The sequence below is a fragment of the Nyctibius grandis genome, chromosome 18 (genome assembly GCF_013368605.1).
Source record: "Nyctibius grandis isolate bNycGra1 chromosome 18, bNycGra1.pri, whole genome shotgun sequence".
NCBI lineage: Eukaryota > Metazoa > Chordata > Aves > Nyctibiiformes > Nyctibiidae > Nyctibius > Nyctibius grandis.
The window spans coordinates 7,813,457-7,838,826 of NC_090675.1; the positions used below are offsets into that span (position 1 = coordinate 7,813,457).

General features: G+C 50.8%; 3 protein-coding genes across 5 annotated transcripts; 1 reads left to right on the forward strand and 2 right to left on the reverse strand.

Moving 5' to 3' along the window:
* Positions 1-317: 317 nt before the first annotated feature.
* On the reverse strand, positions 318-3,125 carry HASPIN (histone H3 associated protein kinase). Its single transcript, XM_068415805.1, has one exon. It carries the CDS (start codon positions 3,123-3,125, stop codon positions 540-542), a length of 2,586 nt encoding a protein of 861 aa, XP_068271906.1. The 3' UTR covers positions 318-539.
* An 8,025-nt stretch (positions 3,126-11,150) lies between these two features.
* On the forward strand, positions 11,151-24,017 carry P2RX5 (purinergic receptor P2X 5). Of its 3 annotated transcripts, XM_068415352.1 has the most exons (12): positions 11,152-11,810; positions 14,155-14,305; positions 15,023-15,094; positions 16,085-16,160; positions 16,518-16,614; positions 17,001-17,081; positions 17,886-18,021; positions 18,881-19,017; positions 19,301-19,394; positions 19,915-19,980; positions 20,293-20,375; positions 20,821-24,017. In XM_068415352.1, the coding sequence occupies exons 1-12, from the start codon at positions 11,674-11,676 to the stop codon at positions 20,894-20,896; spliced, it is 1,206 nt and encodes a 401-aa protein (XP_068271453.1). In that variant the 5' UTR covers positions 11,152-11,673; the 3' UTR covers positions 20,897-24,017. The 3 variants fall into 3 exon arrangements, with proteins under 3 accessions (XP_068271454.1, XP_068271453.1, XP_068271455.1); XM_068415353.1 differs by lacking the exon at positions 19,915-19,980 and having other exon boundaries at positions 11,151-11,810; XM_068415354.1 differs by lacking the exons at positions 11,152-11,810; positions 14,155-14,305; positions 15,023-15,094 and adding an exon at positions 15,296-15,605.
* A 244-nt stretch (positions 24,018-24,261) lies between these two features.
* Positions 24,262-25,317, reverse strand: EMC6 (ER membrane protein complex subunit 6). Its single transcript, XM_068415355.1, has 3 exons — positions 25,229-25,317; positions 25,086-25,152; positions 24,262-24,833 (listed from the first exon to the last, which is right to left on the reverse strand). The coding sequence occupies exon 3, from the start codon at positions 24,789-24,791 to the stop codon at positions 24,459-24,461; it is 333 nt and encodes a 110-aa protein (XP_068271456.1). The 5' UTR covers positions 24,792-24,833; positions 25,086-25,152; positions 25,229-25,317; the 3' UTR covers positions 24,262-24,458.
* Positions 25,318-25,370: the final 53 nt, after the last annotated feature.

Sequence of the window (25,370 nt, forward strand, 5' to 3'; positions counted from 1 at the left end):
AGTATCATTCCAGGTACAAATTTTGCCAAACTGAACAAAAGTTCATTTTTAAAATTAAGTCAAAAGGTGGGTTTTTTTTCCCCTCTCTGTCCCCAACTGGGCTAAGAATATTTACCTTTGTCCTCACTGTCCAGAATGGTATTTTTTTTCTTTTTTCTTTAAAAAAAGAGCATTTGTAAGAAAGACAATATAGGAAGGAAAGAACTTTTAATAATCTAAGACTAAAAAGGTAAGAAAACTTCTGTGGAATTCAAAACATTAATTGAACCCAAAGGAGTCTTTTTCTTCCCCCCTTCTCAAATGTCAACTCTGTTCTCTCCCCGCGTCACCCCTCAAAAAAAAGTACGTATGGAAACATCTTAAAGTAGATAACTTTTTTTTCAGGTTTTTTAGACATTTTTCTATAGAGTATTATACACACCAGTAACCAATCACAACACTTCTTCATTGTCCCAACATTTAAAAAGACCATACATCAAAAACAGCAAAGGAGAAAGGCAGTATGAGTGACAGTTCTTGGAAACATTGCGCTCCCTTGCTCACTGGAAGAGGCTGCTCTTCTGTAAAACTTCATGGGCAGACTCAAAGGTCAGTACTTCTTTGCGGAACTTAACGAGCTGCTGCTTTATTTTCCTCATGGCAGAAGTTGCTTCCTTTTTCTTGTAGCGCATGTCTTTCAAAAGTTTATCTGACAAGTAGTGCAGCCAGAGGACGTTGCTGTGTGGGTGATAGTCAGTCCAGCTGTTGGAGTTCTCTGCTTTCATCTGCCTGTAGACGTCGAACTGGTAGTCCCCTGTGCCTTCAAACAGTTCTTCATCAGTGGAAAGGTCACAAAACACAGTTAACCCGTCCTTCTCCAGCCGAGACAAGGTATAATCTATGATGTTGACGTGAATCCCTGCTGTGGGGATTGTGTGCGTTGCCCCATTCAACACATAATCAATCTCCTTTACATCAGTTTTCTTTACCAGCACGTTCCCCCAGTGCAAGTCTCTGTGCTCAAAGTGCAGCTCCTGTTCTGCCACGGCCAGGGAAGCAGTGACCTGGTGCAAAATGCTTTTTGCTGATGTCACTGAACTGAACCTCTTTCTCATGTGCTCCAAGTCACTGCCTCCAAATTCAAACTCCAGAACCATGAAGAGCTGCCTGTCCCCAAAAAGGTCTGGCCGATCATTTTCTGATCCCGTTACTTTGTGGTATTTGTCCCAGGCTTCCAGGAGATACTTAGGATAGGCCCCTTGAACGCAGTGCACAGAGTACAAGCTGATGAACCCAACACTCCTATTCACAGACTCTTCAGACAGGAGACTGAGTTCTTTTGAAATTATTATCTCGGGCAGAATCTCTCCAAAGCTCTTTTGAGCTTCACCATTTACTCTTTCAGTCCCCTCAATGGGAATTATTTTTAAGGCCACAGGTCCTCTCTCACTGTCAATCTGGAAGACCTCTCCGAACACCCCCTCTCCAATTTTCTTGCAATCTTTCATCTTATCTAAAGGAATGCATTCCTCAAAAGCGATAGGCCCCTCCTGGTGGCATTCCCCAAACACCTTCTCTGCATCCGTAAGCATTAGCTCCAGGGCAGAATAGGAAGCTGTGGGAGCCAGCAGGACCATGGAGGAAGCAGACCAAGTGCAGCACTGAGTCTTACCAGCAGATAGGGTCGCTTGGTACCCTGAAAGCTGGGATTTCACAGAAGGGGTACAAAGAATGCTGTTGCAGAAACTCTCTTCTGTGGTAACTCTCTTCTTCTTATGGAAGGACAAAGACGCTCGAACTCTACCCCAGGAATGGAAGCTATTGAGGAATGAACAGTCATTGTCTCTTGTATCTACAGACATCTCCAGAACACCCTTCTTCATTCCTTTTTGCCTCATCTGTGGTCTGAAAAAGGAGTCATTAGGCTGCTGCTGTCTCTTATTTTTGTGCCTTTTTGGACGGAGCCTTGTTTGCCTGCCCCACCGGCTGGCACTGAAGCCGCTGATGCAAGCTTTTCTACAGGTGCTTCCCTGTCCAGGAAAGACTTTGGTACCGTTATGTTTATTCTCCAAGATTCCTTGAAGGCCCAAAGGAGATACTGGCTGCTGGCAGGTGGGTTGAGTGTCTGCCATTTTGTTGCGTTTCGTGCTCGCTAGCCACATTGGCACTTCTTGAGGGTCCAAGACCACCACCGGTATAAGCTGGTAGTTCTTGTTTTTGCCTCTCTGACAACACAAGCTTCCTTCTGTTGAATCTCTCCTTAAATCATCACATGGCTCGTCCGAAGCGGCACCGTCATATGGTGCAGAGTGCTCTGGCTCACCATTAACGGGAGGCAGAGCGGCCTGGGGGGTGGTTGTGGCTTTCTGTGGGGACAAAGGAGCTTGTGCCCTGCAGGGTCCCCGCACAGATGCCCTCAGAACCCTGCCGGACGTTTGCAACACCGGGTCCGGCTCACGGCTCCTGCCCGCGCCTTTGGGACAGGCCCATCCAGCCCCCTCATCCCTCGCGCTGTCAGCCCCCGGCAGTGGCGGGACCTGCTCCGAGTCTCCCTGCGGTGACTCCAGGGACGAGGCGGTCCGCTGCCCGCGCGGCGCGGAGTAGAGCTCCAGGCTGCCGTCCAGCCCCGAGCTGCCCTCCACGGTGGTGCTGAGCAGGACGAGGGAGCTGAGCTCGGCCGGCGGCGCCCGGCGGCGGCGGGGCCGCGCGCGAGGGGGCGGGCACTGCGGAGTGCTGCACAGCAGGGGGCGCTGCGCCGCGCACGGCGGCCCCTGGCGGCGGCGGCGGCGGGCGGCCCCCCGCGGCGGCGGCGAGGGCGAGGGGGAGGCGGGGGCCGCCGGCTCCGGCGGACGGTTCTCCTTCGCCGCGGCGCCGCGGCGGGTCCGCAGGCGCCAGGGGCGGGCGGGGTGTTTACCCAGGGGCAGTCGGTAGCGCTTGTCGGGCGGCGAGAAGTCGGGGTCGAGGTCGGAGGGAGCGGAGAGGAGGGCGCTGGAGCTGGCTGAGGCGGCGCTGGAGCCGGCCGAGGTGGAGCTGAAGAACCGCTTGCGGTCCTGAGGCGGCGAAATCCAGCGGTCGGGCAGCGGCAGCGGGCGGAGGTGCTCGCCGCGCCGCGAGTAGGTGCGGAGCAGGCGCGGCTGGAGCGGCATCGCGGCGGCGGCGGCGGCCGCCGGGGCCGGGCCTTGTCTGCCAGGGAGCCGCGGCGCCCGCCCGCCTCCGTTTCAAACGAGGTATCGCGAGAGCGGCGCGACAGGGCCCCGCCCCGCCCGGGAGGGGAAGGCAGGGGAGGGCCCCGCCGCTAGGCCCCGCCCCGCCCCGGCTGGCCCCGCCCCCCGCGCAGTTTTGTTGCGCTGGGGCCCCCGCGCTGGGAGCGCTCGGTTTGGGGAGGCGGCGGAGCGCGGGGCGGGTGCCGGGTGTCCGGGAGCACTCCGGCTGCACGGAACCGGCTGCTGCCGTGGGGACAGGCTCACGGAGTCGCGGACACCCGTGGCAGGCCGGGGCCGAGCCGCTGCCTTGTGCCGCGGGGCACGCGGGATGTGCGCTGCTCCCTCCGAACTGGCGGAGACAATATCGCCGTGGCAGCGGAATTGTCTTTAAGGTATCCACAAAAATCCTGCGGTTTGCTGATACCCGTTACCTGCCAGAGGTCCCCGGTTGGGGTTTCCCCTGCATTGCGGGGGGGATGTTGCTCTCCCCCGTGTGATGCTGTTTTCTGACCCTGCAGAGCAAGAGGGATGCTCTACTCGCGGCAGTGTCTCCCAGGAGGCACTCGGCACTTAGAACAGATGCTGCCGTCTTCTTCTTTCCTTCACAAGTTGCTCCTTGTGGAATGGCTCTCCCAGCCCTGCGAGCTTTCATTGCCCCAGACAATTTCCCCCGGGTGACGGTTACACATAAGGTTGCACACCAGGACACGGCTTGGTGGCAGCACTGTGCAGGGTGGGTCTTACGGTCTGACTAAGGGTTTGCTGTTGCAACAAGTTTTTCTGAAAAGCAGCTGATATTTTGTTCCTTTTATTTCTTTTTCCATAGTTCTTAAAAAGCAGAACGGTTCTGCTGGTCCCTGGAAAACTCACAGTCAACAGAGAACTGTATCTGGGCCTGAAAGAAGAGAATCGTAACACTGAGGTGTCAGAGCATCACGTAGGCACCTTGGTCCTCCTCTTCAGGCAGGAACAAGTGAGAAATCCAGATAGAATCTAGAGAACTGATCAAGTTCCTGGAGTTAAATCCTGGACGTTTTGAAGCAAACATCTGTTCTGCCATTGAATTTGGTGAAATCAGGTTTTGACTCCAGGATAAAAGCAGAGGGAGGATATTTGCTAGTGTACTCTCCCAAATTGCTGGTTTGACCATAGGGGCCCAGCTCCTTTGGGCAATCCAGTTGCCTGCTTGTTTAATTTCAACTGACTATTCATCACAGAGGGACTGTCTGGTATTGATAAACTAGACTCCCCATGAGAAATTTTGCTTTAATGTAGATGTGCTAGGACAAAATCATCTTGGAGCCTGTTAGATTTGTGTATTAGATTGCAGTCTGAGTTGCTGTGGTGCTGAGTGGTTCTTAAATTGATTTTAGTATTGAGTAGCTTCAGAATAGAATGAAATAGAAAAGGATTGGGGAAGCTTCCCATCCTGCTGTTGCTAATGAAAATGGAGAAATAAGCATTTTGCATATACATGTATATACATATATATAAAAATTTGTGCATTTTACTACAGTAAAGTATGTCCCTTGATGCCTCTGCTTCTTCGAATCAGAAGTGTGTGTATACACCAGTACCAGGTGTTTTCTTTCCTGAGCAATGAAATGATCTCAGCCCCCCTCAGGTGTTTGCTGTTTCCAAAGAAGGACAAGTACAGACACTTGGTCCTGTTCCTCTCTGGCTTTCTCTGTCCCTCATTGTGTAGTTCTTTTATTTTTGTTGTGTTTGGCTAACTGTAAACCCCACAAATCTAGTGTGTGTTTACCCACAGGAGGAGATTAAACATAGATTTTCATTCAGACCTTCAGAAGGCAAAACCATTCCCGTCTCCTTTGGCTTAACCAATATTGCCTGATGGAAAACTAAAGTTAACAAGCAAACTGTGGCCTTCATTAAAGTTTCCTTGTAAAACTCCTGTCTGGTACCTGGGTACTGCTATTAATACCTCTCTTCAAGGCTGTTACAGGAATCGCCTTCCTGATGGGATGGGCAGCCTGGAGGCTGTACAGCCCTGGGTACATCCTAGCTCTACATTTGGCTGACAAACAGCCAGAAGTTAAAGATGATGATAACACCGGCCTACCAGCTTAGGACAAAAGTAAGAGGTACCACAGCAAGATATTGTTGGAGGAATATAGAGCCCTTGTGTGACTTTCAATAGTAAGAGAGAGGTGCAGAGATCTCGCACTGTCATCCAGCTCCTTCAGCAGCTGCAGTCATTCTTCTGGCTTAAATTTCTTTCTCTCTCCCTGCAGGTTGGTTGTAGAGTTCCTTGGAGCTGCATACAGAGAGTCACTCCGAATCTGCTTACAAGTGCCAGGGATTGAGGAAATGAGACTTCCTAGGTGAGAGCTCAGAAAGGAAATTCGTGTCTGAACCAAAGAACCACCTGTGTCAGGTTTTATGTCAGAACAGCTCTGTCCTGTTTGGAAAGAAACATGCTTTGCCTGCTCTGAATGGCTTTATTGTCACCCCCCTTTGTTTAAATCCTCTTTTTTGTATTGTTTTTAATTGCATTTTCTTTGAAAATAAATTCTTGCAAGTGAAGCCTGACTGTGTATTGCACGTGCTGGCTGAAGGTGTTTTGCTGTGCCCTTTCCCAGGTAGCAGAGCAAGTCTTGGGCTACTCTCGATTGCTCAGTCTGGACTTTGGCAGAGCCATTACAAAGTTGTTCTTCTTTGCATGTCCCTGTGTGGAAGGAGCTTTGTGAGGAATTAAGTACCGTCCTCCCTCCCAGACCTTCTCCATTTTACACTGAAATTCTACCTGTTCTGAAGCACCTGGAGATCTCTACAGTCAGATCGTACTTGGTAAGTCTGGGCACAGAAAAGCTGTTAGTAGCTTTTTGATGACTTTCGTAAGGGAAGGAGTGTTAATTGTGGAAGGAGTGTTAATTGTAGAAGCTGTGCTAGGAATAAGGAGTTGAAAGGAGAGTTTTCTTAAGGTGAAATAAGCTCATCTCCTTCAGCCAATCTTGTTATTCTCCCTCTCTCCTTTTTTTTCTAGTTTCTTCTTTGAATTAAGTATCCCTCATTACTTGAATCCCTTTTGTTGTCCCTTATGGCTTTCAAGGAGGTCAGCTTTTGCAGTGGGTGATGCTATTTTCCTTTTTAGATGTTTTTCTTAAATGCATTACAGGGTTCTGTGACTTGTAATTTCCGATGAGTGCCATCCGACCATTTAATTCTTTGCAATTGCTGTAGTAGATGCCAAACACATTTGCAGTAATTGGATGGCACTTAAGGGATTAGTCAAGACTGCCAAGACTCTGTCATCCAAACCACAGCTGGGTTTTTGTGCTGTTTCCATGGAAGCCTTGCTGTGTCTGCTTCTAAATTTATTTGCAGTCTGCATTTTGAATAAAATCCCCTGTGCAAAAGCCTTGTGAACGTTCGTGGCCTTGCTGTGTGGCCTTGACTTTGGTGCACTCTGGCAGTGGCACAGTTATGCCATCTCCTGAATAACAGAAGAGTTGCAAATGACTCGCTGAGAGTCATTAAACATCTGACCCCAGCCAGGCTGATGTGTTGGCAGGCTGTTTGGGGTCCAGGTGTCATGGGCAGGCAGAGGAGCTGCTGCAGATGTCCTGGAGGCCTCTGAGCTGCAAGGGTCATTCATGATCTTTATGCATCTCACAGAGAAAGCAGAGTGTCTGCAGACCCACAGCTTCTCCGGGGAGGGAGGGTCACTCCGCTCTTGAGTACGAAACACAGACTGGTCTGGGTCAGGTCCTAAACCCCTTCCCATTCAGGTCTGTTGTCCCAACACTACTCGTTAGGCTAAAGGGACTTGTTCCTCTATGTTTGGCTTGCTCTGTTGGGGAGAGATGACTCTCAAATGCTGCTGGTAGCCCAGGAGAGCAAGAACAGATGCTTGTTCTCTACTGGTTCTGATTACCTGTCCCCCTCTGCTATCTTAGCTCTCAGTCCTGGCTTGGGTCCGTCACTCCGCGTTTGGATATTAGCTTCTGCTGGGTGAGCTTGGCCACATAGATTTTGGCTATTTTTGTAGCGATCTGACCAAGGAGTAGGTGTGACGGTGGGTGGTGACTGACAAGAGCTGATGTCTCCCAAATAGCTTTTTAATTGTATCCTTAAAGGGGAGGACAGGATGCATTTTGTGATGCTATTTTAATCAGGGGTGATACCAGCTGCTGCTTATGTCTTTCTCATATGCCAGGAAGATTTGCAAGCCTTGGGTTATAATTCCCTCAGGGTGTTCAGAAGCTGACAGGTTCATATATTGAACTGCGGGAGGGTGGTGGCTGAGTGTTAGCAGGAGAAAGTGAAGTGGAAGTCGGCTGCTCAGGAAAGCTTATCAGGAAAAGGGCACGAGTAGTTCTTCATGATCAAGCGCAGGGTACTGACGTAAGAGCATCAGATAGGAGCCATGAAGGGCTTTGCTGGGCTTGCCTGTTGGGGCAGCTTTATTTGGAGGCTAATTGGATTGCAGCTCCAAAGAGAAATTTCCTGTCTCTTATTATAGCAGGATGGATGAGCTGGAATAGAGCAGCACTGCTGTGAGCAGGTTGCTCTGACTCTGCCAGCTTGGCCAAACCGCCTCTGGTTCGTCTGTGCAGCACAGCTGGGACACATCAGCCTCTTGCAGGTGGTAACTCATAACTGGCTTAGGGCAGCAGCAGCCTGCAGAGCCAAGGCGAGGGTCCGGTGCCAGGCTGAGGGTGTTGCTCATGAAAGCTTTTCCTCTGGGGGTCAAGTCTGAGTAGCAGGTGTGTTTTCCTGTGGCTGGAAAGAGTTACCACTTGGTAACCCCAGGGAGGAAAGGGTGGAGGCCTCAGTCTAGATTTTCCAGCTGTTTACATGATGAAGGTGAAGGAAGGGGATGAAGGTGCCTCCTCAGCACTTGCAGCAAGGTAAGCTCTGATAGAGCTGTCAAGCCAGGACCAGTTTCATATCTTTCCAGGTCAGGAATGATACACATTGGCAAAGAAGTGTAAAAGTGGTGTGTCAGGTGTATTCAAGAGCAGGGTTTCACCTTTAAGTCAGTGGTTAATGTGAATACATGTTTTATTAAAACCATTCAGCTTTCAGGCCTTTGACTTAACACTCCCCAGTGATGCTCTTGTTGGCTGACTTCAGAAGGTGAAAACATTGCAATACAGCCCTGCGTAACGCTGCTGTTCCAGCTGTCGTTGCACTCAATCTCCTACCAACGTTTTATTTGTGTTTTTATTTAATTTCTGTTATCTGACTCAGTGCCATCTCTCTCTCAGAACAGGGCATGATGGATTAGTTTCATTAGACGTGCACTATTTTTCTTACCTCTCTTTGGTCCTCTTCCTCAAGTGCTTTCAGTTCTTGGGCTGGGGGAGAGGAGTGGATAAACACTCCGGCTAATGATAACAAGACCTCCTGTGCACTGTATAGGAGATTCAGGGCTTGGGGGAGCAAACTGGAATGCTTTCAGAGGCTAAAAATGGCTCTCCTGGAAATGATGAGCTGAATCAAAGAGAGAATATACTCTGAAGCTTCAGCACGCTTCCATTTCTCACTCCTGCAGACAGGGTCAGATGCTCCTGTCGGTGATAGAAAGACTCTTTCCACAGATTCCCTTTCTAGGCAAAAAAAAATCTGAATGTTTTTCTAACAGCTCCTGAAAGAAAGATTTCCGTTGTGGCTGGGTGTCCGGGGGTGCTAGTTAGGAGGACAAATATTGAGGCTGGTTTTTTGTCAATTTTTCATTGGCAAGTAGCAACCTACTTCTTATTTACACTGTAAAGTCAAGGTGAGGATTTAAAGAGAACCTGAATGCAGCATTTTTCACTGCAGGCTGCACACACATTTCTTTGTTCTTGCATCCAAGCCCGTCCTCTTCAGAAAGCAGCTCGTGCTTGATATTGCTGCTTTCCTTGTTTCCGTGTACATGTGCTGTGGTTTAAGAGCAACTTCCCCTTTCAACCTGTTCAGCTCTTCCCTGTGTTTTTGTTCTAGATGTTGACCTACAAGTCTGATACTGTGAGAAAAAAACACTAATGGAGAGAGCTGACCTCTGCCTTTTCCACTGTTCATTTCCTTGCCAAAATAGTTTATCTCCTATTTACATCCTCTGCTCCTTGTCTCCTTTCTATTTCAGTAGCTGATCTGGCGCCTGTTTCTAAAGGATGATGCATCTGCATCGCTCAGGCATTTGCTGCAGGAGCATTTCCAGTGCTTCAGAAATGTCTCAGTGTCCCATGAGTCAGCCGTCATGCGTTGGGAGCCGATGTTTTCTGCTGCACTTGATAGCCCAAAAAGGGCTCAGTGAGGATCACTGGGAGAATTGGTGCCTGGGGCTGGTCGTTTGGAACTGGAAACAATAAGACAAGTGCCTACAAGGGGCATGTCCAGCAGTCACTGGTGAATCACGCCTGCCCTGGCCATGGCTGTCTGCCACTGCCTGGAAACCACGTGCTCTCCTTTGGGTGGGATTTAAAGATGTTGTTGGGCTGAACTTGAAATGTTTCTGTGCTACAAAGCCATAGAGAGACAGGTGTGACCTTGCTGCGTTTCAAATGCCACTGGGTCAGAGCAGGAGTCTAAAGGTTAATTTCCACAGTCCCTTTACGTGGCATTTACGGGCTTGTGACTGGGCTGAGTTCAGCTCTGGGGCAGCTTAACTCCAAAGAGCTACTGACAGGTGGAGGGAAATGTGGGTGAGGAGCAGTCTGGGCAGACAGGGACCTGTATCCTGTGACTACGTGTGAATAATGAGAAGGCAATTACTGTGAACAGTGTGAGGAATTACGTATAGGTGTAACGTGTCAGGAATAAAGAGAGAGAGAGAAAGGGAGAGTTTTGGTACCGGAGGAGAAATCCTCCCCGTGAGAATTTCTAGACTGAGCAAATAGCCCTCATGGGAAAGGAGCTGAACTGCTTTTTTCCTTGGGAAATTCAAAATGTTGGACTCGAGAAGGGAGATATCTTGCACATGAGACCCAGCCTCAGTCCCTTGAGAAGGACTAAGAGAAACTACTGTTTTTTTGTCTTTAACTGATGATGATTAGATTTTGTTATTTACTCCCCTGTGGAAATGAAACTGCTTATGCATGAAAAACCCACAGATACTTTGAGAAACAAACCAGTAATCTGGATTTCCAGGTGTGAAGAAAAATAAGGTTGTGAAAACTAGAAGGTGGTTAGAAAAATTCCTGTAAGAGCATGCCAGCAACAGCGTTGTCAGCACAAATCTAGCCTGTGCTGAGCAGTATTCAGAATATTCTGAGGTACATTTGATACAAATTGAAGCTTTTAATTCAAAAAACAGCTATTGCTTGTACTTGATGGCTCTTAAAAAAATATCAGTTTTACATCCTTTATTTTTTTGTCATCAAACCTGGTTGACATCTTCAGGGCACACCTAACAGCAGGAACACTTCTCACTCTAAGGAACGTTTTTTCTAACCTATGTAAATCCTTTCTCACATTAATTGACCTGGAAAATAATTACTAAAACTCACAGCAGGCCTGTGTCTGTGCCACTAAGTAAAACCAGGCCAGGAGGCAACACACTATTTAACTGCTGGCAAGTGTCTTGGTCTGATTTTAGCCTGTGTGGTCACCCAGACAGAGGAGGAAGATGGGGTGGATCCAGCTTGCTGCTGGATCTCCTCTCGGTGAGGTATGTGTTAGCTGCAAGGTCCTGGCTTCATTTTCCACCTCAGAGCTCATTCTGTTCCCTCCTTAGCCAGGAGACAGTGTCACCCTTCCTGGTTTAAGTAATGATCATTTCATGTCCTTGCGCATGCAAATGCCTCTGTTACACTGGAGTCATCTCTTGCACTACTGGTGAGAAAACAGCTCTGGTCTCGGCGAGGGTTAAACTGCTCCTCTCCCTTTGCTATTTCAGCAGACACTGTTCTGTAGCTGTATGTGCCTGGCTCAGCACTCTGTGTTTAATGAGATGTGATGGTGATTGAGCCCTTAACCACATGCAGAATTTATTTGTTTCTTAAGTTGTTGAGGTTGTTTTTTTTTTTTTGGTGGGAAGCTGTAGTAACCAGGCAGGTATTTTGGATGGCTGGTAAGGACGCAAGTTCTCATTCCTCATGCGAACACTTAAGAAATTAAAAATTTAAGCAGGTGCTTTGCCATCACGTAAAGGCTGAAGAAAGGCTTTAATACTTCACAGGGAGAGACTGTAGCTCTGTCACCTTGGATGCTGTAACATGGCTTCATGCTATAACATGTTTCACTATAAACATTTTGTGACTGGGGGGCAGAGGATGAAGCTTGGGATGAAATCCGAGGCGGGGGCTTCCCCAGAGGATGGATGAGCTGGGAAGCGGCAAAGGAAGGATCTCGTGTTAGTGCAGCTGCTGGTTTGCGACCCGAGAGCTGCTGCGGGCGAGCAGCTGCCGGGAGGGAGGAGATCAGCCTCTCGGAGGCTCGGAAGGGGTTGGTGCGTCAGGTTTCCATGCAGAGCACGTGTGGATAATGCGAGCTGCAAACGCCGCTGCCCGCTCCAGCCGCCGGTCCGGAGCGAGCCGGGAGCATGGGGCAGGTGGCTTGGAAGGGTTTATTTCTATCGCTTTTTGATTATAAAACGGAGAAATACGTCATTGCGAAGAATAAGAAGGTGGGGGTTCTCTACCGAGTGGTGCAGCTCTCCATCCTGGCTTACCTGGTGGGGTAAGAGTCACCCTGTGCTCCACGTACCGCTGCGGTTGCGTTTGCTTGCTGTGCTGTGCTGATCGATGTGGGTGCTCTGCAGGCGGTGACAGCTCGCTCTGCCGGGTGATTTTAATGCAGATAGTTATGCTTGTTTATACAGCTGGATTTTGTGATGTCTAATAGACTCCTATCTGATTTTTCAGCTGCTAGGGATTGCTAGATTCAGCTCTACCTTCCAGCTTAACGTGGAGTTAAATATAGATCAAATGGCACTATGGCTTTGTGCTGTGTTATTTATGCCTTTATTTCTGTATTCGGTGGGGATGGTGCCAGACCTTAACACCTGACTTGTTGGAAACAACTGCATTTATGGCCGTGGTTGCTGAGCCTTTGGGCAAACCTGGCTGGTCTGCACGGCTGCGTGACATGCTGAAGTGTAACTGGGAGGGAACAGAGCACAAAGTGGCACATTTCTTTGCTGGAGTGGGCTGCAGCAGCCAGGCTTGTGGAGGCTGAGGTTAGCGTGGATGTCAGCTGCCTTGCATTTCTTTCAGAGCAGGGCGAGTTGGCATGGAGATAGCTAGAGCACCTCTCGGAAAAGGCCCAGTTCTGCAAGAAGCTGGTGACACAGACGTGTAACGAACGCAGCGATGCTCCTTGCAGCTCGCAGGCTCAGACCTGGCGTTCCCCAGCCTGTGTGATGCCTCTGCCATTGCTTTTCCTGAGTTTCTGAGGCTTTGCAGAATGCGGTTCATAAGTCTTTACCCACTGTCTGTGCTGCCGAGTCCCTTCACCTTTCTCACACCTCATGTTTTCACTGATTAAATATAGCAGAGTCATTTTTACGTGCTGGGTTTATTTATAGAAGGGTGTACAGTTCCAGAGCCCGCTTTAGTGAGCAGGGCAGAGATGGAGCCTCAGCAGTCTGGCACGTATGAGCTGCTGAAGGAGGAATCCGGCAGATAACGTTGCTGAGGACACATCCTCCGACCAGGAGGGCTATAGTGTGGCCAGTGACCGTGCATGTTCAGAGGCTGGCTGGGCCATGCAGGCTGTTTCTTCCCTGGGTATCTGTTGCCTTCTGCAGACCTTTGGCACGGTCACTGATGGTGCCTGCAGTGACTCCTCTGTGGCTGGGGGCTCCCAGCTTATCGCAGGGGTGGTGAGTTAGTCTGATATCTGGCTGCTCGATTACGTACCCGTACCTGTTCAGAGGCTGCCTCGGGGGTTGTGGTCATCAAACCCCTCTGCATCGTTTGCATGTAGCTGCCATTGCCTCCCTGATCCACTGCAGAAAATGTAAGGGTCTGCTTTTGAGCCCCCCGAGAGGGAAAAACAGTGTTCTTGGGAAAACAAGAAAGCAGGAAACTTCCCAGGGCTGGGGAATGTTATTATTCAGGTTTGTCACAAGTAGCAGTGAAGGGCAGCGTGTGCCAGTGCCACCCAGCCCCAGAGATGGCTGCTCTCCCTTTCTGCAGTAGGGCACTGCGAGGGGGAGCTGTGCCAGCACATGCAGCCTGCATCCCTCCCCCAAAACCTGCCCCAGCACCCTTGGCTTCTGCCAGGGTCTGGGTGATGTGTTGTCCTGGCACGTGAATTTGTCAGTATTGTGGAGAAGCTGGAGGCATTGTATTTACCCCAGAGGCTTTCACCCAGCGACACGGAGCTCTTGCTGCTTCCAGTGGGAAGAAGTCAGCAAAACCTTTCCCTGGACGGCGTAGTAAGGAAGCAGCAACTCCAGGTGTGCGAGCGAGGAGCCTGAAGCCCAGCCCAGAGGCTGGGGTGCAGTCGGGTTGTTACCATCGCACTGGCTTACGAAACACCCTGTATCCAGCCGAGAATATTCCCTACAGGTTTCTGTTAATGTTCAGCTCACCTGCAGGAGCTTCTTCTCCCCAGCCATGGGCTGTTGCTGGACTCGTACCCTAACGTCAGGCTGCTAAAACAGGGGCGAGTCGTGTATTTGTGAAACCAGCTGCACTCCTCACTGCAACTTGCAAAAGCTTGTAGTATTTTTCATCTTGAGGAACACAGAGCCCTGCCCTCCCCTCTTTCCATCGAGGTTGCCGAGCACAGCAGAGGACAGGGAGGCGGAAGGTTTGGGTTTTTACCCTGTGACCAGTTATTACACCTTTCCCTGCATGGGGGCGTCTTGGTCCTGACTCTTTCTCTAGTGCTGTAGGTAGGTGCAGTTGTGTCAAAGAGTTTACTCTAAATTTATGGTAGTAGTTGCAGAGGGTTTGGTGTCATTGGCATGTTTTGGTTTGCGCTTGAACAGTGTTTGACCTTGGTGTAAACCTTTTCTGGCCAACTTGTTCCCTGACCCTGCTTCCTAATGCCGCTGTCTGCTGTGTCTTCGCAGGTGGGTGTTTGTTGTCAAGAAAGGCTATCAGGACACGGACACGTCCCTCCAGAGCTCTGTCATCACCAAGCTGAAAGGGGTGGCCTTCACCAACACCTCGGAGCTGGGGGAGCGGCTGTGGGATGTTGCAGACTACGTCATCCCTCCGCAGGTAGGCATCGCCCCACTGCTATCATCTCTGCCGTTCAGCTAGAAGGACATCTTCCAGCGTGGTTGCTGGTGGAAAGGCTGAAGTGATGTATCCAGGTCTTCCCTGTGAATAAGCAGGAGGTGGGCTACAAGGAAGCGATGCTGTGCCTTCTCTTAGGTCTTTCCAGCAAAGATCAAAGCAGCCTTGTCTCTCTTGCAAAGGTCCATGTTGCTTGGTGGGCAGAACTTGGCAAGCAGAAGTCCTGTGGCCTTCAATGGGACTGCTCAGCTGAGCAAAGTGTCTGCTTGCCTCCTCTCCTGGGCTACGGCGCGGCCCAGAGCGGGTGGGAGCTGGAAAGAAAAAGTGGTGCAAATTGAGTGATGAGGGTTGCCTGAAATGTGTCTGGCTCCACCTGCCTTGCTGCTTCCTTGACTTGGACAAAGCGAGGGGCACCGCTGATGCTTAAGGGGAGAAGGTGGCAGCAGATGTGGCCTGGCACCAGGGTGGGAATTGCCCAGCTGTGCTCGCCAGTGGCTGTTTGTGCTTTCTCTGCTAGTGTCTGTCACATATGCGTGGAAAGGTGTGAGGGGAAAATCAGGGTCTTGTGCTGACAGGAGGCAGCAAGTGGTAAATCGAACAATTTACGTGTCTGTATGAGAACTGCGTCCTCCTTGTAACACGTACTTTAAGAATAAAACGGGTTTTCTAACTCTTCCTGCCTTACTTTGTTTATTCTAGGGTGAAAATGTCTTCTTTGTCATGACGAATCTGATCGTGACCCCAAACCAGAGGCAAGCCACATGTCCTGAGGTAGGAAGAACTGAGCCCCTTGGCCCCCAGACCCCTACAAAACTGGGGGTGAGAACTGACAGAGGACACCCGGGGACCAACGAACACGGGAAGGATGGAAGGCAAAAGGGTTTTCTCTGTAGTGTAATATCTCAGCTGGGAAAATCCACCTGGTTACTGCAAACCTGGGAGGTTCAGCTGGCTTAATTTCCAGAGGCACTGATCATGTAGAGTCTTGCTGACTAGTTGAATGTGTTGGACATCTGCCCAGCTGGAGATGAGACCAGAACAGTGATTGCTCAGGGTCGGACAAGGCCATGGGAAAGCAACTTTGAGGTGACTCAGTGTAGTTACGGGTGGAGAAGACTTTAAGAGCCCCATCCTGGGAAGGGCTGAACGTTCAGGCTTTTGTTACCTTCAGGACCTTCAAACCGTGTCATGTTGAAATGTCCTCTGCAGAGACATGGTTCAGAACAGGCTGGAGCCTTGGGGAGGAGGACAGTGGCCATCCAAGGAGTGTTGTCTCCAGGTAGCAGTAATTAATTTTCCATGTCACAAGCAGAGGGTAGTGCAGGCCCAGAGCACAGCTTGCTCCTTCAGGATGTGGCTGTCCTCTAGTGGCTGCAGGAACCTGGTGTGCAGCTGAGAAGGGTCATTTGAGCTCAGAGAGCTTGTAGCTTAAATCAAAGGTAGGGTTATCTCTGAAGGTGAAGTACTGTGGACTCCGGCTTGGTTTTGGTGAGTGGTAGGTGGTGTCTGGGTTTTTCCACAGCCTGTCCCTCTCCAGACTGAGCAGAGCCCAAAAGCAGGACGTCGTAGCTGAACCCTGGTGTTGCTGGTGGCGTGATGCTGTCGAGCTCTTTGCACATGACCTGCAGTTACCACTTCAGCTGCATGTTTTCCGTGTTCGTCACCCTGTAGAGGATTCACCCCCCATCAGCAGCACTTTCTTACCCCTCTGAGTCTCGTGTCCTGTCCCAGGTCTCACTCCTGTCCTCTTCTACTTTGCAGAGTGTCAGCATTCCCGACGCCCTGTGCTACAAGGACGGGGACTGCCCGGCGGGGGAAGCGGTGGTGGCTGGCAATGGTAAGGGAAGGGTCCCTTCTCCTGTACTGGTTCTGGTAGAGGCAGGTTCCTTCAGAGTCATCAGCCTGGTTACAACCCCAGAGATCTCTCATGACAGAAAGCAGCAAGGACTTTCTTTTCTTTACTCTCTTTTATTAAGATGGCTGCTTTGCTTACAGCTCTGTGGTGGCTGGGCCAAAGCACCCCGGGCTGCTCAGAGAAGCAACAAGAGAGTGGTGGTTCCAGCTGAGAGGCCCTTTCACAGCAGGGAGGAGGGCTTTGGGTGGCAGTGAAAAGCATCTGATTGTTGTGTGCTCTGTAGCGAAGGAGAGGAGGTGGCTGCTCTGTGTGACCTCTTCTGTGATGTCTGTGCTGCAGGGGTTAAGACTGGCCGTTGTTTGAAAGACAGGGACAGCATCAGAGGGACTTGTGAGATACTGGCCTGGTGCCCAGTGGAGAAAAGATCCAAGCCCAAGTACGTGACCATCCTATGCTGTTCCCAACCTTGAGTCGCTTGGCTTGTGTGTCATTCAGGGCGGTTTCTGGGTTCCCTGCGCTTGGGCGCTTGCTTGAATGTTGGCTGTTGCAGTGTGGAAGGGAGCTCTGTGTGGCTCCCTGGCAGGACTGGCCCTCTGCTCCCCGCTGCTCGGCTCCCTGCCTGTCCCACGGCTCTTTCCAGCTCTCAGGGCTTCCCCTCAGCCTGCTCGCTCCTCTCCGGCTCCTTGCTGGCAGCGTGGGGCAAGTGGCACGGCTGGCATAGCACCACGGGATGAAACCTGGCTGTTCCTACAATGGCAGTTCTGGTTTAAACATGTGGGCAGGGTATGAACATCAAACAGATAACAAACCCTTCTCTTCCAGGAAACCACTTCTCGCCAATGCAGAAAACTTCACTGTTTACATCAAGAACTCAATCCGCTTCCCCAAGTTTAAGTTCTCCAAGTAGGTGCAGGTGCTCGGAGGTGCCCCTGTCCTCTCCATCACAGAGCCAATACCCTTGGTTTGCTCCACTGTCCTCCTGCCTGAGGGTTGGGGTGGGGAGGTGGGTATTCCCTCTTCTAAGGCCTTTGGCTTCAGGCTGTGCGGGAACAAGGAGATAATGAGGGCTTGGAGCTTCTCTGAGAGCAACTGGGATAAGGCTGTCCTGCACCAAAGGGGGTCTGCGATGGCTCCTGCAGTGTGGGATGCACCAGAGCTCTTAAGGCAGGTGGATCTGTCTGCCAGCCAGTGCGTAATCAGCACAGAGCTGCTTCTGCTCCCAGATACTCCTCCCCTTTCATAAAAATGAAGGTGCCTGGACAAGGCTGGGAAAATGCACATTTAAAATATTCGTTTGCATTTGCTGCTGTGGCTCTGGCTCCCCTACGAATGAAAGAAAGAAGTGCAGAAAGGAGCGTGTTCCTGCTATTCTGAGAAGCTCAGCTGGACATTTCTAGCATCTTTATTTTTTTACTTGAGAAAAGTAAGTGGCCCTGGAGCACCCTGGCAACCTGCTCCGTGTGAGTCCTTCCTTGAGCCCAGATTCAGCTGGCCTAGTCCCTGTCTGGCCTGGACATGTTTTTTGTGTGAGCAGGCTGCTTTCCCTGGGCCAGCAGTGGAGAGGCTCGCAGGGTGCCGAGGCTGGCGGCAAGGTGCCATTTCTGTTGTGCACGAGAGGTGTTGGAGAAGTCTCTTGTCTCTGCGGTCTCGGTGGCGTAGGCAAGCAGAGAGGGAGACAAGGTGGATTTCCCTCTTCCCTACCTGCAGGATGAATGTGCTGGCAACCAACGAGTCCTACCTGAAGAGCTGCCGCTACAGCACGGAGCATCCCTACTGCCCCATCTTCCTCCTGGGGAACATCGTCCAGCGGGCTGGGAGCGACTTCCAGGAAATGGCCTTGGAGGTAGGAGTGCCCCTCGGGCTCGTGTGGCTTCCCAGCTGGCCGTACCGCTCGCTGGGTGGCCGTGAGGGGAGCCACTGGCCACTGCCCAGGGATCCTCCTCCTGTTCAGGGAGCAGTGGAGAGATGCTGGTGCTTAAAGTCAAGCTGGTCCGATTTATCCTGTCCCCAGGGAATGGGAGATGGGGCGATGTGGGTCCTCTGGAGGAGGTGGTTGGGTCAGTTACCTGTGGTTCAGGGCTGCCCAAACCGCTGCTCTGCCAGCATTAAACAATTTCTTTTTGTTTAATTTCAACACGACTACACCATCAGTTCAAACCCAGAACTCGGGAAGGCCAGTGGGGCTCCCCCTGCTCAGAGGATGCCCCGTGAGGCTTCCCCTGTGGGAATGGACACGTTTCTGCATGCAGTGCCAGGGCTCAGCGCCAAACAGGCTGCGACCCAGCGTGCGTAGCCCAGGGGGGAAGATGGAGCCAGTCTGGGGCATCCCGGGCAGCACGGGGTGAGAGGAGTGCAGGCTTTGTGCTGGCTTCTGCACTTGTGAACCTCATCCCTGCATAAAAGAGCCTCTTCTCCACTGAAGTATGTTACAGCCACTTAAATTAATGAAATCAGTGTCCTGGGATGAGAAACCTCCTCCTAGGATCCCAGCACAGGGAAAACTGGGGTTGTGTATGGAGTAATGTGACTAATATTGTAAGCATGAACTGAGCCCATCCAGAAGTGCATATGCTCGTGTCTGTGACCAGAAATGCAGCTGTTCTTGTCCCTGGGGAAAACTTGCCCAAGGATCTGACAAATTTGAAGACATGTTAATTGAACTAAGCTTGAAACAACTCACGCTGTCTCTCTCTTTCATTAAGGGTGGTGTGATAGGAATTCAGATTGAATGGAACTGTGATCTTGATAAAGCCCCTTCTGAATGTAATCCTCACTATTCTTTTAGCCGGCTGGATAACAAGTTTGCAGAAAACTCCATCTCTTCTGGGTACAACTTCAGGTAAGTAAAGAGGAGAACACGATGCAGTACCGCAGCTGGGCTGGGCTGGTTTGGCTCTCAGGTGTTGGAGGTTGGCAGTGAGGTAGGACCAGATCACACCAGGCACTGCCCCAGCCAGGCACACTGCTTCAGCATGGGCGGGGAGGGAGGGAGTTGTGCTGATGGTGAGCTAAAGCTGGTTTTCATAGAGAAATAGATCTGTTTGAAGAGATAGGTGAATCCAGATGGGTTCTTGTGGAGGTGGGCAGATGATGGAGTTAAAGTCAGCATTGTTGTATTCCAGGTTTGCCAAATATTACCGGGATGCTGAGGGGGTTGACTACCGGACGCTCATTAAAGCATATGGAATCCGCTTTGACGTGATGGTGAATGGCAAGGTGAGGTCCCAGGCCAGAGTACTTGTGAGCCTGGAGAGAAAATAGGTGGGGGACATCTCTCAGTGGGAAGGCAGCTCTGGGATGAGAACAGCCTCCCTGGCTTGTTGTAGGAAAGGGCTCTGGCCATTCATCCACGTGGAGTTAACCCTCCATGAGAAAGGAGGTGGCCCGGAGTGCAGATGAGTCTGCATCTCTTCTGCCTAAAAACAGGCTCATGGGAAGTCCGACAGAAGTAAATATGCCCCAGAGATGTGTTTTCCATGTGCATGCACTGCCAAAAAAAGAAGCCTAATCCAGGGCTGACACAAGCTCAGAAACGCAGCCATGGACAGTTGGGTCTGAGACACACATGGACCTGCAGCCTCCAAGATGGTTCGCTGCAAATCTATGGCTGTGCCTGCTTGTGCTAATGAAACACACCCGCAGGCACCAGTAGCTTCCCCTGTGCAGTACCACACCCCTTAAGTTTGTTTCTTGGGTTGTTCTTTCACTGAGTACTTCATGACCTTTCTCCTTTTAGGCAGGGAAATTTAACATCATTCCCACCATTATCAATATCGGTTCAGGCCTTGCTCTCATGGGAGCGGTAAGTGAATGTATTTTCTTTAATATATTGGGACCCAGATCCCTCATTTAGCTGTGAGGAGGATAAAATGGGACAGCTCGTTTAGATCTTCTCCAGTAGAGTGTTTGCTGCTCTGACTGCTCAGTCAGGTGTGTGTGTCCTGTCCTACAGGCACTTGTTAATGTACCTCGTAGTCTAAATACCCGATTACATGGAGTAGGGAGGAAAATGCAGCTTCTACCAGTTATTCTTTAGTTAATGCTCATTGCTAATTGGATCAGAACACTTCCTCTTCTACTCTAAAGATAAACCACAAGTCCTTTCTGTTTGCAGGGAGCTTTCTTTTGTGACCTGGTGCTGCTGTATCTGATTAAAAAGAGTAACTTTTATCGAGGCAAGAAGTACGAGGAAGTAAAGTAAGTGGGCTTGGCTTTTGTGTTTAAATGTAATGGCTTTATTGTTGTGACTAATAGAAGGAGATACGGGAACACAGTAAACATTAATGGCAAACAAAGGGCAATTCCAGGAAATTATATTCCTGCAAAGGAGTTTAGCCAAGTTCCTCCCTCCCTCTGTAACTCATCGCTGCAGTTAGCTGGGGAGCAAAGGAACCTGCTGTGTCACGGTTGGGCTATAAATGGCCTTGCACTGTCGGTCCGTAGTGACTGCGGGTGGAACTGGGGCAGCTCCAAGAGCGCCAGAGCCTCGTGAAACTGAAAACTGGGGCTTTAACCATGCGGAGGGTGATGGCCTTTGTGGTCAGGTGTGACAAAGCCTGGCTGGGAACCTCTTGCCCACATTGCCTCCTGAAACAGAACTAGCGTGCTGGGCCTTGTCTGTCACCTCTGCTTGTCTCCTCAGGTCCACCACCAGGAAATCGTTATCTAGCCCCACGCTGAATGGGAATCAGAGCCCTGACCAGCTCGGTGGGCTCTAGGCACAGCGGTGGCTCTGCCAGCTGGACTCGGGTTCCAGGAGAACCACGCAGGTGTGAAACCACACCAGGACTGGGAGGTGGAGATTCCCCAGATCACATCTACTGCCTGTTGTCGGGATTCCCAGAGGAAAAAGTCCTTTAAAGAACGCCCTTCTCTCCCTGAGATGTTCTCTGGTATCCTGAGCTTGCAACAGTGTGTCGTCACTATGGATTTATAAAAGGATTTTATAAAAGAAGGCACCAAACGAATGTTTTTATATCTACTGATAGATATATCTGTACCTACGTCAACAGCCAGCGTTACCCCGTGGCTGTGCTGTGCTTTGCTTCCGTGCGCGAAAGAGCCGTGATGTGAAACGCCACCGGCACTTCGAGGAGGGCTGAGGCTGAGATTCAACCTGTCTCCTGCTCCGATGGCTTGTGGCCCTGTGTCAGAGTGGGGACAATCACTCTAACTGCTCTGTGTCTGTAACCGTTAGGGCTAGAAATGCTGCTCCTCCAGGAAGAGCCTTCGCAGCAGCTGCAACAAGGTGCTCTGCTCATCTCAGGAACAGCAGGAGAAGGTCCTGCCGCAGCTCTGAACGGGGAGTCAGTTCAGCTGTGGCACGGTCCCGGCCACCTCCTTGCTACCCACCGTCTCCAGGCGTAGTTGGCCCGGAGCACAGCACAGGTAACAGCAGGCAGGAGTATTTTGAAGCAAGGCAGGGACAGATGTGATTGACAGCGAGGGGGAAAAGGGGATTAGTGCACTGGAAAGCCACATGGCACAGGTATCTGCACAGGGGTGGTCTTAGGTTCTCCCTCCTTTGTTCAGTGGCTGGTTTAATTTGCTTGGGATTGTCCTTTCTGCATCACTCACCAATTGCTCGGGGCAGGGAGAGCTCTGGATGGGGGACTTAATGCTGCTGCTGTTTTTCACAGTACCCTGAACTGTACTGCAGAGACTGGAAAGGGGAGCGCTGTCAGGTGAAACCGGCTTTGCCAGGTTCTTCCAAATACACCAACAGGAGGAATATTTAGCAGACAGATGTCCACTATTTCAACACTCCGGTACCTTCCCAGAACTACGAGTGCTGCTTTGTTTCTCAATAGAGAAATGTCTCATTGCAGCCCATTTTGTGGATTTATGTGGGCATGTAACTTATCTCAGAAAAGCGCTTACAGAATATCATTGTTTAAAGTTTGCATTTGCTTGAGCTGACAGGGGTTGACTCACCAGCTCCTTGAGGAGAGCAGGTGAATATTCCTGCCTCATATGGCTTGGTGCAAACCCATCGGTGTTCTGCAAATGCTGCCTGGTTGCCATCCAGCAGGAGCCATCGTGACAAAGATTAAGTGTTTCTGTGCATTCTTTGAATATCAAGATTTAAAGGGCTCCTGCTGCAGCCTGACGTCCTGCCAGGGCAGCTGCAGAGCGTGGTGTCACACAGAGCTGCTGTGATCGAGTGTTGTGCACAAATGGAGACAGCGAGCTGTGCTCACCTTTGCTTTAACTTTAAGGTGGTTACTCCGAGGTACAGGCTGATTCTAAATTAAAACTCACCTTTGTTAGCAAACTCCGAATGCAGTCAGTGATAGGAAGCCCCACCCAGTCTAGCCCACTCCCTCTGCTTCTGTTCAGATGCAAGTAATTGAGTCAAACATTTAGCTAGAAAATAGAATTAAACAGTGGACTTCATTTAGGATAAGCTGCGTACCTCTGATGCTAGAATCACATCCAAAGCCTTCTGTCTTCATGCCAGAAGTCTCTCCTCTAGGCAAACAGGAGTCAACGTGTCCATAACTGACATGCCAATAAAACAGCAGAGGCCTTTGACTGGCAGAGCTTAATTCTGTGTAATGATTTCTAGATGGTGAAACACATGGTGAACCCCCTGTGCCATCAGGCCAAGGCACAACTCATAGAGACCAAGGAGCTCATCATAACATGTAACGCTGACCGTGTGCTACTGAAACCAATGGTTCCACTTAACAAAACAGCATCTTCCTGTGAGATGACCAAAGCCAGTTCCTGAATTTAAGTCTTCAGGCCCCCAAAATTCCCTAAACTCTTTCCCTTCTTTACCCTCTGTTTAACACAATTCCCACAACCATTGCTGTTCATGAAACATAACCAGATTCCTTCTCAGGAGCTTGTTCCTTTGATTTTTTTTTTCCCCCCTCATTGTATTTAATGTACAGCAATAAAATTTCTCACTTTAGGGGAATATTCTCCGTGCCTCTTCTGTACAGCATGTTCTTTAGGTTGCACACACCACCTTCTCTCTGTGATACATATGCTAAACGCTCCAATTAAGGGTTTAGAAAGTATTTGAATAATACAGGTGTATAAAACACACCCATTAATGAGTGGCAAGTGCCAGTTGTTTTCTGATGCCATGTGTCCCGTCAAAGCAGTCGCTACTGATGGAATTCAAGCCATGATCATCTTTTGCCCCCAACAGGAGACACCACAGAGGCAACAGTATCAACTCCACCTTTTGTATAACCCTGCATTTCACCAGAAGTTGATTTTTCTGTAAAATATTTCTAAATAGAGAAAGTTATATTGTAAAATCTGTGTACAACATAAAAAGGGAATATATTACAGTGTGCTGGTGAAGCAGTGATGAATGCAAAGAACAGCGTTAACCAGCTGGAGCAGCGTGTGTTCTAGGAGAAAATACATGACAAAACCCAGTCGTTGTACAAGAGTTTGATTGCTGTGTTCAAATGAGTCTCCACACGCTATGTTTGCACAAGCAGGTCTATACCAAAGCTATTACCTCTACAGCGGGTGATCGAATTTTCCTTCACGTTCCTGCCAGAGACATACGGAACCACAACGCACCGATTACAGAAAGTGCCGGCAGGTTACAAGCATATTCAGGGCAGACTGAGCTGCCAGGCTGCAAGACACCGCGCTGCCTCGGTGTCTGTGTTTCATTGGACACGCCGGTACTGAAAAGGAGCAAAGTGGTTGACGTGTGAGAGCGTTACTTAGTGACTTTTGTGCACGCCAGTGAAGAGCATCCGTGAGAATGTCATTTATTGATAGTGTGTACATAGAGCAATTGTGGAACATAACATTTGCACTAGCAACTCAAATACATTTCTGTACCAAACCTTCCCATACACCTAATTATGTGCTACTGTGCAGTATTTCCGTGTGTCAGTCGATTATTTTTTGAGTGCTGTTACATGCTGCTTTCACCAGTATTTGCGTGTAGGGATGGGCAGCAAATCTAGAAGGGATTGTAATTGGTGTGTCTTAGCCAAAACACAAAGGATACGAGGGACTACATTAACCAAAACCCATGGCCGTGCCTGCAATTAGGGACAGAAGTTATGCCTTAACCACCAAATATCCATGGGAGGCATCCAAGTGGTGTTTCACATTCAGTTTAATTAGAACAGTACTACCGATTCATTTGTACTTGGACATAATTTACTGACAGTATTAACAATGCAAGCGATGAACAACGGTTTAAAAGGTGAGCTGACCTAGTTGTGTAGATGACTTTTGGCAACAGTCCTCCTGCTTCGTTAAAAACCACTGCAGCTAATGTGGCTCCTAGTTGTTTCAGTAGACATGAACCATGCCGTACAGGAAAGTCCAGAACAGGACGTATGTGAACAGCCCTCCTATAAGCCCCCCCGTGAAAAGCGGCCTTCGGGATTTAAAGTACTTATTCCATCGCCGTCCGGCTTTTAACACCAGGAGCACGGAGAGGAGGACGGAAGCCAGGAAGTAGAAGATGAAGCCGTGCAGGCCGGTCAGGCCGAGGATCCCCGCCGTGGCGCCCGACAGGGCCGAGACAGACGTCCTGCAATAGTCCAGGATGGCGGCGTTCCCCCGCACCGCCGCCTCGCTGATGAACTGCGGCCCCTCGCGCTTGGCCACCACGGCGGCCATGGCTCCCAGCCGGGCTCGGGGACCTCGTCTCTCCCAACGACACTGGGTAAAGGAGACACACGCTGTACGGGCCGGGGGGCGGACTAGCCCGCCGCAGCCCCGCTCCGCGCTAAAGCGCTGCCTCCCGCGGAGAGCCGGGCCCGCGGCACCGACCCGGCGAGCCCGCCCGGCTCCGTTCCGCAGCCCGGCGGGAGCTCCACGGCCTTCGGCGCCCCCGCGGAGGCCCCTCCCGGCACCGCCCGCCTGGCGCCGCGGAGCGCCCGCAGGGCCCTCCCGCCTTGCCCCGGCCCGTACCTCTCATCCACGGCGGCGCGCTGCTCCGCGGCACCCTCGGCCGGGCCCGACCGTCACGCCTCACACCCTGCCAAGGGACACCACGCACCACCCGTCACCGCGGGAGCCGAGGCCGCCGCGCCGCCCCGCCGGGCCCAACCTACCGCCACAGCGGAGCCTCTCGCTCCCCCGCCGGAAGCTCCTGTCAGGCATCTTGGCGCGGGGGCTGCCGGGAAAGCGGCCTGGCTTCCGCCGCCCGCGCCGCCGACACGGGCGAGGCGGCATCCGATTGGCTGGCGGCGGCGG